We start from the raw sequence: 14185 nt of genomic DNA on the forward strand, positions 1-14185 counted from the left end.
CCCAAGGTTTTTCAACCCCGGGGTCGGTGGCTAGTGAGCCCCCAATAAAATCAAGAGAAACCTCAAATCGGTTTGTCTTCAGCAGACATTTCTGGAATTGGTGCAACCTTTGGAGTGGCACGTTTGAATTTGATCATTGGCTTTTTCCCAAGCTGAAAGAAATAAAAATAAAAATATTAGCCTTGCTGTTGTTAGCATAATGATAGCATATACACCCTTAATAAAATAAAAACTGTTCAGGTAGTCAGAGTCTACAAGTCAATAGAAACAAGTATCTAAATAGAAATACTAATAAAAACCTAAGAAAATATTTGTCACTCCAAGTACATCCAGTATGCCCTACATTTAAATACAGCAGCATTGGCTGAGTCTGCTTAGCTAAACACTGAAGAAGAGAACATATGTCTGAAAAAATTAGTTTTTAGTCATTATCAACAAAAGTCACACTGTACAAGTAGCACTAAACAAAATGAATAGAGGTAGACTAGGTACAGTACATTTAGCACTTAAATACAACATATTTAAGTTAAAACACTTACTTTTTTTGGTGGTGCACTCAGGGACCTGTGTAAGTTCTTCTTTGCTTTTTCACGCTGCTGCTTTTCTTTCTCACGTTGCATTTCTTCTTCATATAGTCTACAAAAAAGTATAAGATTAGAAAATTTCAATTTAGAGTTCTTAATAGTATAAGACAGAACATCAACAAGGACGTGTTTACACAAACTGGAGTCTACAGTAACTTCCATAGCCTCACTATACACACAACACGCACTGCGCATGAGGCCCATGTTTTCGAAAGGGGCCCTATGTTGAGCGACATGCAAATTGCAAAATGTACGCGCACCACTGCAATATGAGATGTGTGATGAGAACCACGTGCGAGGCAAAGGTAACGACAGCCATAACCTGACATCACACACGCCGTGACGATGATTGTCAACAATCTACATCTGACCAATCAGCAGTCTGCAGCTGCAGATGTAGTAGACATGGCATCCAGGAGACAAGTCCGAAACATCGAAGAGTTGATAGTATAAACCAACCGACTTGCACTTGAGATTAAATTATTTCCTAGCGCTCCCCCGCTGCTTACTTGGCCTCCTCCCTTAGAAAAGGTGAGTGTGCTGAGTAGGATCAGCGCACTCTACAGGAGGATAATGGCAGATGAGTCTGACCCACATGCAAAACTCCATGTTTTTAGGGAGTCTGCAAAGTACACGCAACCTGTACCATAGGTATTGATTGTCTGTATTCTGCTATGTTTTTATATGATCCCTGAGATGCTTGATTCACCGTGGTACCAGAGCCCCTCCTCTGTCCCTGGACTTTTGACTTGTTAATAATGAATTTATGGAAGTTCTGTGTTGAAGTATCCCTGCTGTACAGCACTTACCTGCGCTTGTCTTCAAGCTGTTGTACCAATAACAACATATGCTTCTCCATCACTGAAAGCTTTTCCAGAACACTGTCAGTTTCACCCTGGCTGCCTACACAGGACGGATAGACGTCTGCCACATTCTGGCCCAAAGCCTCTAGCACAGCATCCTGTAGACAGAACGACGTGGGTTACATAAAATGACAGGACCTTTGGGCAGATCTTTACCAGTGCTGTCAAACTTAACCTGTGAATTTCGTGAATTAAATTATGAAATACAAATTTTGAAGAAAAACAAACAACCCTGTTACCTGTTCCTGTGGTGTCATTTCTTTGTCTGAGTCACTGAGTGTTGAATCATTTCTGAAGCTTTCAAAACTGTTGATGTACTCCATGACCTTAGACTTAAGCATGTGGCTATCCTCAGGCCTTCAGCAAAAGACAAAGAAAAGACATGTCAGCAACACCAATGCCCTGATACTATATATTTATAAATATGTATATATACATACATATACATATATATGTATGTATATATATATGTATGTGTATATATATATATACATATATATAATTAGGAAACCAAGGCCAAAAACCAAATACACACATATATCTGTAGAGTACGTATTTGTATACATATATACATATATAGAGTATGTATATGTATACATATATATGTTTTTGATCAAAATTAAAATTGTTGGCTAAAACCGAAAATTAGGAAACCAAGGCCAAAAACCTAAAACCGAAACATCGAAAGAAATTATTATGACAATTATAAATATATGGCTATGACTGTGTAATAAACCTCAATAAAATCAAGGCACTGTGATTGCATTAATTCATATTAATGTTTCAAAGAATATATTATATTTTCCTAATATATATGCACATTTATTTATATATCCCAGTATATAAATTTTTTTTAGTGGCAAAGGTTTGGGTTGTTCAATCATTCTGAAGTTTTACTTTGTGTATTTGAAAAAGAATAAATAGAATATTTAAAAAAGAAAATGGAGAAATGCAGAAAAGAGGTTTGAGGTGTTAACATCATTCAGCTCACGATAGTGATTGGACAAGCTCATCCCTCTCTTCATCTATCCATCCCTTAATCAGGGAAAGGTTCTGCTCATTTAGTTCCTTCAAAAGTCCCCGTAGTTTCTGGGAATTGGACATATAAGGCAGCAGCCTCTGCAGGAAGATGAAAACAAGTCATTCTATACTGTCTCAGAAAAAACATGGAGGTGTTTGTTTGTGTCATATATAAAGGCAGGACTGACCTCATATACTGTGTCTGTTTCTAGTTGAGGATTGGTGAGGCTAAAAGAGCAAGAGAAACAAAGTTCACGGTTTGATTTAGATTTTAGAGGCTAAATATTGATTCAAGAGGTGAGTGTTTGTTGTTTCCTTACAGTGTATTACAGTCAGCTGCAGAAGATGTAGAATCCTGCTCTTCCTGATCATCTTTCTCTGCTGCATCGGTACCAACATCATTTTTCTCAGCTGTATCGGTACCAACATCATCTTTCTCAGCTTCTGTACCAGCATCGGTACCAACATCATCTTTCTCAGCTTCTGTACCAGCATCGGTACCAACATCATCTTTCTCAGCTTCTGTACCAGCATCGGTACCAACATCATCTTTCTCAGCTGCATTGGTACCAACATCATCTTTCTCAGCTGCATCAGTACCAACATCATCTTTCTCAGCTGCATCAGTACCAACATCATCTTTCTCAGTTCCAGTACCAGCATTGGTGCCAACATCATCTTTCCTAGCTGCATCAGTACCAACATCATCTTTCTCAGCTGCATCAGTACCAACATCATCTTTCTCAGCTGCATCAGTACCAACATCATCTTTCTCAGCTGCATCAGTACCAACATCATCTTTCTCAGCTGCACTCTTCTCCTCGTCAACTTTGTCAGGTAGGTCTTTGTCCTCAGCTTCATTCCCAGTCTGGTCCTTTCCCTGATCTTCAGGTGAGTTATCTTTATCAACTGGGTTCAGACCCTGATATTTGGTGTCAGGTGATTCTTCAACCTGATCATCCTTCTTGTCCTGATCATCTTTCTCAGATGAGCCATCAGCCTTGTCTCCGCTCTCAGGCGAACCTTCACACTGTTTATTTTCCTCAGGTGGGACATGAGCTTCTGACGTACCCAGTTCTATGTTCTGTGGATTCTGAGGGAGCATTCGGTCTAGAACGTCCCTGCTTCTTACACAGGTTTCATTGACGTGCGCAGCATCATCTCCTTCCCTGTCAGAGACATAAATGTTACCGATTTATACTACTATACTACTACTGATTCCTAAAAAGAGGGAGGACAACTGTCTGTTGCAATCTGAATATCTATTATGGACAAACTTCACAAAAGAGTTTTCTTGAAAGTACTGTAGTACTAAATTCATTCTACCTTTTGAGGGTGCTGACAGTATTAGATAGCCTCTCTATCACTGCATCCTCCACCTGTTTGGACTTTGTTTCCTGTTCAAGGCTGACACAACAGTTTTAATTAGAAATAAAAACAATGAATAATTAAACCAAATGGCTGCTCAAAAACATGACAAAACCAATCAGCTTACAAAGGTCGGGTTTTTGCTGCTTTTTCTTCAAACAACTTGACAAATTCTTCATAGCCGTAATTCTCTGTCTCAATATGCCGTTCCAGGATGTCCAGCTGACGACACTTGGCTACAATTGCGGTGTCCAGCATCTTTATCTCTGACCTGCTCATAACCAGAGCTCCCTAAGTACAGAGGATAATAGTGAAGGTCTTTAAATTGAATAGACGTCGGGAAAAAAAAACCCCGTTTCCTATCAAGAGGCAACAATGCTTGGGCTATGAAGTCTAACATTTACTTTTTTGAGTGTTACTTTCTGAAGTTCCTTGGTTAAAAAAAAAAGTGCGGACTGACACACAGTCACTTAGTGATAACCTGCTGCTTGTGTGGTATTGTCTCTTGTTCAGCAAACAGAGTTATGACACGACAACCGGGGCAATTTAGTTCGTGAACTGAATTGTTCGACAACCAGGTTCCACTGTACTGTTGTGAAGACACCCCAATTTCCCTAACCCTAGAGAAACAGCCAATCCAACTTGTTTCTATGACCCCTTCATTTACCTCCAGTAAAACAAAATCCACATCCTTCGTCCCCAAACCCTAACCCACTGAGGACACAGGAGACAGCCAATCCAACTTGTTTCTACGACCCCTTCATTTACCTCCAGTAAAACACGCTGGCGCTCAGAGATGCAGTCCTGTTTCTTGTCAGATGCCTTCAGGTCAGATGAATCTTGTGTGTGCTTGATTCGAGAGTACTTATTGTAAACTCGCTCAATAGCAGCATCAGTCATCTTCTCCAGTCTGGCCACTACAGTCTTTGGCCAGTCCTGGCCACATAAAAACCAAACGTAAAACGCATTAGAACTGCACTAATGGATGTGGATATTTCATGTCAAAAGACAAATAATCGTTATCAAATTGATTGACATTTGAGGAAAAAAAAACCTACTTCATCTGAGTCATCTGAATCTGTCATTGTGACCTTGCTTCTTTGTAACTTATTTTGGGAGTGAGAAAATATTAATACAGCGATATATTTACTGTATTGATATTCTATAGCAGTGTATAAGTTTTTATTTTTTGTTAGCAATTAACATGCAAATGTGCTTGCACTTTTTACTGTAAGTTTTTATTTTTTTGTTCGCAATTAACATGCAAATGTGCTTGCACTGTAATGTTGGTTCATTTTAATTTGCTTTCATTTCTTCTCTAGTGATTAAAAATATAGATGGATTTGTTCCAATTTTAATAACCTAATGTGAAGCCTTGGGTGTTCACTGTACTGAATCCTAAAATCCTAAAATCAAATTGCTTGAAATAAACCAGTTTTCCTAAAATCAAATTGCTTGAAATAAACTCAATATATCGTTTTGCTTATTGTATCTCAGTATATCGCAATAAAGCAAATTGTGGTCCCTTTATCAGGATATTTATCTTATCGCCAGATTCTTTCCAATACACCCCAAGTGTCCAGAGCTCTTAGCATCAGAACCCTGGGAGTACATCCTCCTTTGTATTTCGTGCAACTACCTGCTTCTCTTTTAGGTAATACAAAATAACCAGTGTAGATGAAAGTGTCATGACTGTCCTTTTATGTAAAGCCCACCCAAATGGAGAACAGTCTGGACAGGGTATCGTTGTCATGGCGATGAATAGACAAGGCCACAATAAGTGGACTGACTACCAGCTGCTTGGTCATTTTTATTTTAAAAAGAAAACTAAATAAATATTAATAAAAAATATGTTCTTAATAACAATTTTATACTAAACAAGCCTGTTCTTCTTTACTTACAATTTGGAAGGATGGAAGTGATGCTGATATAATATATAATATAATTTATGCAACCAATCCGTTAGCAACTACACAGGAGCGTTCGTGAGTTTCCCTGTCAGTGATATGGTACATGCTTATTGAAGATTTATCCAAAGCTTGGAATCACTAGCTGGGGATATGACATTACATCTAAATGAATGTACTGCCTAGTACTAACAACAGTAAAATATTCCTAGAAAGACCTGGAAGGAGTTGTGTGGTTTGTCGGCTGAATTAAATGTTTTTTTCTGTTTGGCAGAAAACATGCAAAAAAATATTTGGGGGTTTCAGACCTGTGCATAAAAGAAAAAACACAATTAGGTGCCTCATATAACATTTATTACATATTAAATGTAAATATAATTTGTCTATGTTCTGTACTTTCTTTTCTATGTATATATACAGTAGATAGAAAGATAGAAATACAAAATATATTGCTTTTTTCTCAAATATTGAGGTTGTCATAATGGGTAAATGTTACTTCATGCTTCAAGTGACTTTATTATCATTGATTATTTTCATCACCTCCAAGGACTTTAGTCAAAAAAGATGAAAGAAATAACAAATAACACTGACTGTTAAGAAATCAGATGCATAACTTCAGCAACAGCATTTCTAATTAGTTTAAGGGACAAAACACTGGTGAAGTTAGTGTACAAATAATTTAACATCATTTTTAATTTTTTAAGGTGCCAAAACTACATATTACAACAAAGTATTATTATAGTACATGAACTTAATCAACAATAAGGAGGTGTATTATTGTATGAGGAAATAAAATTAAGACATGGAATTGCATGGAAGACAAAACGTATGTTGAGAAATTATAAAAAGAACTTCCATTCATAAAACTTAAGCATACAATACTTTTTTGTAATGTGTGCATGTGAATACATACTGTATGTGTGTATATGTGTATATATATACATACACATTATTATCAAGCCACCTTAATATTGTTTACATTTTATTGATCTTTAGTAGGAAAGATGTTCTGTTTTGGAAAAACTACTGGATTTTTTTCTGGTCATTCCTATTGCAGTTCTTCCTGTTAAAATGTTCACGTCCAGATGTGTGACCTGTCCACTTCACACGCTGCCTCTCACCTGGTTGAGATTTACTTCTCCATCTAAAAGAGGAATAATTCATTTGCTCAATTTTTAGCTCTGTCCACAACTGACACAATTCTTATCTCTCGACACCAAATTTAAACCAAGACTTTTTGAGGGTTCAGTGTGGAGCTTGTGATGCAGTAATTACACAAACCAGAACAGAACAGATGTCTGGCCTTTTTCCCATGATTCAAAAGTAGCTGAGGTGGTGAATCTTGTCAGTTAAAGTCCCTCTTCCCCCCCGTTTTCCTGACCAGCTTCACGTCAGTAATAACGATGTCATGGCTCACCGCCTTACACATGTCATAGATGGTCAGTGCTGCCACAGACACAGCCGTCAGAGCCTCCATCTCTACTCCTGTTTGGCTCGTCGTGCTACACGTGGCCGTGATAACCGCAGCGCTGTGCTCCTCTTCCAGCTCAAAGCTGACAGACACATGGTTTAAGAACAGTGGGTGGCAGAGCGGGATGAGGGATGAGGTCTGCTTAGAGGCCATGATGCCAGCTATTTGTGCCACAGTCAAGGCATCGCCCTTGGCCAGCTGGTTGTCACGAAGCAGCAGGAAAGCAGTGGGACCCAGTTTAACAGTGGCGCGTGCCACGGCAGTCCGGCGTGTGGGAACTTTCCCTCCGACATCCACCATGGTGGCTCGGCCCTGAGCGTCCGTGTGTGTCAGGCGAGCTTCGGTGGCTTCACTGCTTGACACTTCCATTACTGAACTGGACTGATCACTGGACACATGTTTGTCAATAGAATCTGATCTGGAGCTGTGGTTGTGACACATTCTTACGTGGTGGTGAATCAGTTTTCTTGTGTTCCTGAGTAACAGATGCTTGAAAGCAGTAGGTTTGTTGACTTGAGCTGTGTGGTGACAGCGTTCCTTAGTCATGTCATGTCCATCATTAGTGTTTGTCATTAAACCACAAGCTAAACTGTGGTGGTTGTCCGTTGTCTTAAGCTTGTCTTTGTTGATAGTGGATTCTCTGCAGGATGCTGGGTTTGTAGCAGTGCGACATGAAAGGAACACGTCCTCCCGGTTCCCTCTGCTGTTTAACTGAGGAGCATGTAGCTCTGGTGTAGGACAGGATGACGTGTTTTTTAAAGGATGGCAAACAGCGTGGGGAGTCATCCAACTGTCGCTTGTCTTGGACAAGGTCTCTGTCGAATCAAAAATATGATTTCACAGCTACAAAAGAAATTCCACCAAGAAGCAAAAATCATTAGGCATGAGGGTACGTACAGATACGTCACCCACCAATGAGGATCATGGGCCGATTCTTCATTTGAGAGATACTGGACATACCTGCAAAAAGTCCAAGAGGAACAGGTTGTTCTTTCATTAACATGATGAGGCTCATGGTCATTTTAAAATCTAAATAAATCAGTCTGGGATCATCTTCAACATCCTAACAAATCAGAAATAAAAAGAGCAGAATTCCTGGAAAATTCCCAGTGACCTAAATAGTGAGAAATAGTGGAACATTAACAGATACCTGCGTGTTGTTTCTTCTTCCTGCTCACAGCGGTTCCTATTACTTGCAAGAGTTCTTCATTTGATGCCCCAGAGCGCAGGATGTCTCTGAGAGACACCTCAGAGTTACCAAACAAACACACCTGAGACAACACAGACCAGGATAAATATTAAAGCTTCTCCTTAGGCATTTCTTTAATTCCTTTATTTTCTTGGTAAAATAACCAGGATGTTATATGCCCCAGGTATGAGATTTTTATCCAGGAGTATTCTTACCTTAAGGTTGCCATCTGCAGTGATGCGCAATCGGTTACAAGAGCCACAGAAGTGGTCAGACATGGAAGTAATGAATCCAATCTGGCCTTTGAAACCTGGCACCTTGAATGTCTTGAATTGCGTGACAGAAAGACATAGTCTTTATTTATTACTTGCTGTGCTGTGCACTCTGTAAGCATGAATTAAAATGTACAAGAATTGTGCTTAGAAACATTAAATTAAATAATAAATCCTGTTATATTTCCCAGAAGAATTATTAATTAAGTACATGAACAAAACAAGACAACTCTAGGAGGTGAACTCAAAATCCTCTTGTATGCACCCAGCACAGCCAGTTAAGTCTGCCTGGTGACTTAGGTCAAGTTGAAAAGAAGAACATAGTGTCTTTTGCAAAGACACAATGTTGTATTTGTAGTATTTGAATGTCATTTTGAGTACACTGACCTTTGCAGTCTCTGTGTGTTCAGTCTGAAGCATTTCAAGGTCGGGCCACTGCTGCCTGATGTTGTCAAGCATCTCCTGGTAACTCACCATCTTCTTAAAGTTCCACTTGTTGCCTTTACAGTAGGTAGGAGAAGAGGCAGGGAGCGTCAGCATGGAATGTGGACAAGTATCTTTTTTAACGAGAGTTAAGAATCCAACTTCTGTGTCATCCCCACTCTGACATACTAACTCAAGATGGAACAATTCGCAATAGGACTCCAAGTAGCCAAATTAGCCTCTCTAGCATGGTCATAAGTGGCCTGACATCAGCCATTGTGGTTATTGTGTGGCAGTGACTTTCTCGGGGATCCACAGTCGTATCGCAGTCATGTAAACACCACCTCAGTAATATGGCAGGTGTGAATGAATTGCACTTGTTTATAATACAAAACACATAAGAAGAAAGAACTCACCATCAAAAGGCATGTATTCGATGAAACGAACCTCCAAAGGTTTGTTTTCTGTCTGCGCCACAAAATCTAACAGCTCGTCCTCGTTGAAGCCTCGCATGATCACACAGTTCACCTACGGAGAGACACAGGAAACGTGACAAACAATGCATTTCATTATTGATTAGGGTCGTGACAGAAAGGCCACCGTTCTGTGTGTACCTCTGTATTGACATCATGGTTTGGTAACTTTTTGGTACATAAAAAAAATGTAGAGATTTTTTTTATTTTTATATCCTGCATTTATTTACAAAATAAAATCGATGTTTTTTTTCAAATATACACTAATTTAGAGATATAATTTGTGGGTGGCATTTGACTTTTCGTGCAATTGTATTGTTTTTCCATAAAACAGTTCTTCACCATTAACTAAATCAGTGAAGTTTACATTATGAATTATTATATTCAGCATTTTCTGCAATGTGGTGATGTCAAAATAAAGTGACTGAGATACCTTGACAGGATTGTAGCCCATTTCAATTGCTTTATTTATGCCTTCCATGACTTTGTGGAAACCTGGGGAGAAAGAAAAAAATCAAATAATTTTTACACATTGAATACATTTAATATTAAACATATAAATACATGGGCTGATCAGCACCACTGTTCCCTCACCTTTTCTTCTGACAATAAATTCAAATTTGGCTGGGACAAGTGAATCCAGGCTGATGTTGATGCGGTCTAGACCAGCAGGTTTCAGCCTGGGCAGGAGCTTGGCCAGGTTCATGCCATTAGTTGTTACTGCAATGGTTTTCAGGCCTTCTAACTTCTTCAGCTCAGCTGTAGGTTTGAAAGAAGGAAACGTGGAATGAAACGATAGTTTGTGCTGTGAATTGGTCAGGTACAGATATTAATGTTGAAAACTGCAACAGTGTCCCTACGGTCAAGAAAATGTTCTCAATCTTTAAGAAAAAATGTTTAATTTTGTAGATTGCTTCACTAAATATTAATTATGATCATCTCAGTTAAATAGTAAAATATATAATTAATTATGGCAGCAAATAGAGATTGGAAACTTAAATGGTGCTTAGATAAATTGCAGAGTAAAGTTATATTTGAAAATTAACAGTTTTAAATCATTTTTTTAAGTGACTGAGAATCATCAACAGCAACTTTAACGTTTGACAGTTTTGCTTTGTGTCCTACCAATAATATCCACCACATCGGGTCTAATTAGAGGTTCTCCTCCGGTCAGACGGATCTTTGACACCCCCTCCTGGACAAAGAGGCGAGCCAGAGTCAGTATCTCTGAAGCAGTCAACAGCTGCCCTCGTGGTGTCAGCTGAACACCCTCCTCTGGCATGCAGTACTGACCTAAGATGTGATAGAGAGGTGGGTATTAGCCATGTTAATAAAGAATTAATCACGTAACAAAAATGATGAACCTTGCTCAAACTAATCCTCCGGACAACCCTGTGGATAAACAGTTGAATGAGTTTAGTTACATGTCTCTAAGAACTTTACGTTTCAAAGATGGAATGAAAATGATCCTCTTAAACAGAATAAAAGTAAGCAATTTTGAAAATGGCGGGGAGATGAACCTCCCATTTAACAGGAAGAACTCTCCAGGACTGAAGTGAAGTTGCCTGAAAATGGGGGAGATAGTAGAGAGGTGAGGGGAAAAAAAGAGAGTGGGAGCAGACATACAACAAACACTATGATATATAGTACACTCAGACAGTACAGTTGGAGGAGGAACTTGTCATTAGTGTTGGATGTAAAAGTAGATCAGCTGGTTTAGGGAGTATTAGTTATGAGTAACAAATACAAATATTGACAGATATATGATGCCTGGATCAGGTTGAGCAGTTTTGGAGTCGCAGGAATGTGTGAGGTGAAAACAGTAACAAGGAGTGAGAAGAAAAACTAGTAGAGAGTTTCCTTTAACGCCCCTTGGATGGGAATTGGGGCTTTCACCGGTGAGGTCAGCTCTGAGAGTTCTGTAGTGTAAAAGGAGGAAGAAAACTAGCATGGATTTCAACTGATGTTAAAATGTTCTACAGCTTGTACATTTGTGGTGTCTGTTTTGTCCTCTCATTTTAGATGTCTTGTTAATGAGGAAGACCATGAACTGCTCAGAGTTTAAGGACTGGATGGTTCAACAGAGCAGTGACTCTATGGTTGTTTTGTGACTAATAATGAGTTCTGGTGTTAAGCCATGCTCTCTCATAGTTATTTAAACAGTTTTTCAAAGTTTGTACAATGACAGTGTCTTTCTAATCTAGGCGTTCCCATTTAGAGAATGAGTTTGTCAATTAAACCATGTGATATTTATTTTTAGTTTCACAAACTTGTTTTTAGTTGAATTAATTATAAAAAATGACTGTTACAAAATACAAACCTTTTATTAATCAACAAAATATGCAGCAGGGAGATGTGTAAAACCTGAACAACTAGCATGCTGAGTGATAAATAAAAAAACGACATTTAAAAAAATTCTCAAATCAAGCACACTTACACCGGAGGTTGCACTTTTCTGTCAGGGAAATACGCAAATAGTCGTGCCTTCGGCCAAAGCTGTCGGTTAAGAACGCTGAAAAAGGCAACAGTGTGTTGTGTCTCAGCCTTTCCTGAAAAACAAGGATATTCCATGAAATAGAAGGTACTGTATAATTCTAACACATTTTTTTAGCATAGACCCAACGATTTGTGTTTCCCATCAATTGACGACATTCCTTTCGCCTCGCTGGAGTCTCATCTGACCAGTGGGTGGCGTGGTTAAACAAAGTCAAATCAGCATGGCCTCCTCACAGACAACAGAGTGCAGTACCATGTTTTCAACGCTCATTACACACGTAATATTTAGAGGGGCGCTGTCTTACACATTATAAACGCTCTCTCAAAGACGGAGGGGCAGACGACCGTGTTTTTGTTAAATGACAGTATAATCTTTAACCTTGGCCTCCCATGGGGGCATCCAGCCCCCACTTTGGCAAGCTGTCAACTGTTTGGGCATCAGGTCACGTGTTTTGGTTATGTTGGACATATTGTCACAAGAAGTTATTAAAATTGAAGATGTTTCTTACAGCAACAACTACCTACGCTGCCAAATAGTAAAGGCATAAAATGGAATTGTATAAGTATAATTTCTTGCATTTTTGCGATTCTATATATATATATATATATACAGTAAGTCGAGCCCGAGCACCTATACATGTCCCCTGCAACAAGGAACAAACACATGTACAGTTTGAAACCTTGGTAAAGTATTACATCTTTGTCATTGATTGTCGGAAATATACAGTACATATAATAAAAAAAGTTAAATACACGAACCATTGGCCATTGAGGAGAAAAACAATTCTTACGCAATATTTTCATTTATAGCTCTTGATTATTTAAAAAAAAGCCAAACTTGGCGTGCGTTACTCGTTGACTCTCAAACACACATATTACTCCTTGTCTGTCTTTTTTGGCTTCTGTCCATAACAGCTTTATCTACTCGGATACTTAGCACGTACGTAGCTGGGACTTAGTTCAGACACTAAGGCCAAAATCCGTTACGAACTGCCGTGAACACTTCATACCTGATTCGACTTGGCCTTAAGAGACGCATCAAAGTTAGGAGCAGCGAATCCAGAGTCCACGACTCCAAGTTGAGCCTCCCCGTGCTTAACGCTGGAATACAGTCGCTGGGATTCAAAGTTAACGCTACATGTCAAGATTCTTCTCAAATTCAATGTTAGATACGGGACTCGTGAGTCCATGAGGCGGTATAGAACGCAGCCGACCATAGTGCTGTTTGACAGCTTCTCTTCATGTGAGCTGCCTTGCGCGCCCCTGGAAAGAGGCAGAGTGTAAGGGTCGCTCGGATGGTGACGTAAGCTAATGCGTTCAATGTACACCGTAATAATGCATTCTGGGTAATGTAGTCTTAATAGTAGTAGCGTTCTTTTCTTTCATTTTGAGTCCAACCGTGTCATCACATCCGACCCAAATTTGTCTTTGTGTTTATGATTATTTATTATTAATATATTTTTGGTTATTTACAAGTTATGTCCGATAATCCATCTCTTCAAAGGTAAAATGTCACCACACAAGTCACTGGGAAAAGTATTCAAATAAATACAAAGACGCATTGTTTTATTCTGAATAGGTGTAACTAATGTCTTCCTTACCTGCCCTCTAACCTTCTTTAAAAGCCCCATTGTCTGCCCCCATTGTTGTAGACAATGAGTCTGTGCAACCATTGTCTGATGATTTTCAGGGTTTTTTTAGAAGTTTGAAGAGATCACATGTTAACGTGACATCAAGTAACGCTTATGCCACATAACTGTATTTTCATGCTAACATCACATGTCTGGCTGAAGAAACTTTATGGTAGTCAATTGAACAACAGATGTGTTCTTAACATTGTGGTTGATGTCGAGAAAAAAAATGTATTAGACGTAGACTGAAATTGATGTCCTAACAATCAAATAAGACAGGATTTAGGCAAATTGAAAAGGAAACATTTTTGACAGATTATGACTCAACTGTGTTCAACAAACAATGTTGTAATACTTTGTATGTTTTAAAGTTGATCTTTAAAGGGTGTTTTATGAGAGAGATTATGATGACAATTTGTGAATGTCAACAAGGGCAGGTCATTTGAGTATGCATTCAGGCTTGACTATTGCATGACCCGTATTGACTT

General features: G+C 38.8%; 2 protein-coding genes across 4 annotated transcripts; both read right to left on the reverse strand.

Annotated features, from left to right (window-relative positions):
• Positions 1 to 50: 50 nt before the first annotated feature.
• Positions 51 to 5034, reverse strand: LOC103384469 (clumping factor A-like). Its single transcript, XM_008317996.3, has 11 exons — positions 4894 to 5034; positions 4604 to 4771; positions 3963 to 4126; positions 3794 to 3874; positions 2788 to 3636; positions 2656 to 2695; positions 2439 to 2566; positions 1687 to 1804; positions 1394 to 1545; positions 540 to 636; positions 51 to 152 (listed from the first exon to the last, which is right to left on the reverse strand). Exons 1-11 carry the CDS (start codon positions 4918 to 4920, stop codon positions 63 to 65), a joined length of 1914 nt encoding a protein of 637 aa, XP_008316218.1. The 5' UTR covers positions 4921 to 5034; the 3' UTR covers positions 51 to 62.
• Positions 5035 to 6242: 1208 nt separating this feature from the next.
• On the reverse strand, positions 6243 to 13444 carry mocs1 (molybdenum cofactor synthesis 1). 3 transcript variants are annotated; one of them, XM_017035503.2, is made up of 11 exons: positions 13077 to 13443; positions 12008 to 12119; positions 10696 to 10863; positions 10165 to 10329; positions 10004 to 10065; positions 9514 to 9625; positions 9062 to 9174; positions 8618 to 8728; positions 8364 to 8484; positions 8126 to 8173; positions 6243 to 8028 (listed from the first exon to the last, which is right to left on the reverse strand). In XM_017035503.2, the coding sequence occupies exons 1-11, from the start codon at positions 13281 to 13283 to the stop codon at positions 7088 to 7090; spliced, it is 2160 nt and encodes a 719-aa protein (XP_016890992.1). In that variant the 5' UTR covers positions 13284 to 13443; the 3' UTR covers positions 6243 to 7087. The 3 variants fall into 3 exon arrangements, with proteins under 3 accessions (XP_016890992.1, XP_016890994.1, XP_008316120.1); XM_008317898.3 differs by having other exon boundaries at positions 7888 to 8028; positions 8111 to 8173; positions 13077 to 13408; XM_017035505.2 differs by lacking the exon at positions 8126 to 8173 and having other exon boundaries at positions 13077 to 13444.
• Positions 13445 to 14185: the final 741 nt, after the last annotated feature.

The sequence above is a fragment of the Cynoglossus semilaevis genome, chromosome 1 (genome assembly GCF_000523025.1).
Source record: "Cynoglossus semilaevis isolate Cse_v1.0 chromosome 1, Cse_v1.0, whole genome shotgun sequence".
NCBI lineage: Eukaryota > Metazoa > Chordata > Actinopteri > Pleuronectiformes > Cynoglossidae > Cynoglossus > Cynoglossus semilaevis.

Bases quoted from the DNA above. Each gene is read 5' to 3' on its own strand.
- mocs1 (XM_017035503.2), bottom strand. From the start codon at position 13,283: ATGGTCGGCTGCGTTCTATACCGCCTCATGGACTCACGAGTCCCGTAT. The intron at 9,626-10,003 runs GTATCTCAGTCA...GTCTCTCCGTAG, and splicing joins TGGGCTACAATCCTGTCAAG to GTGAACTGTGTGATCATGCG. The intron at 8,485-8,617 runs GTAAGAATACTC...GTGTTGTCTCAG, and splicing joins CTGCAGATGGCAACCTTAAG to GTGTGTTTGTTTGGTAACTC.
- LOC103384469 (XM_008317996.3), bottom strand. From the start codon at position 4,920: ATGACAGATTCAGATGACTCAGATGAA. The intron at 4,127-4,603 runs GTAAATGAAGGG...CTCTGTACTTAG, and splicing joins GCCAGCGTGTTTTACTGGAG to GGAGCTCTGGTTATGAGCAG. The intron at 3,637-3,793 runs GTAGAATGAATT...TGTCTCTGACAG, and splicing joins ACTGTCAGCACCCTCAAAAG to GGAAGGAGATGATGCTGCGC.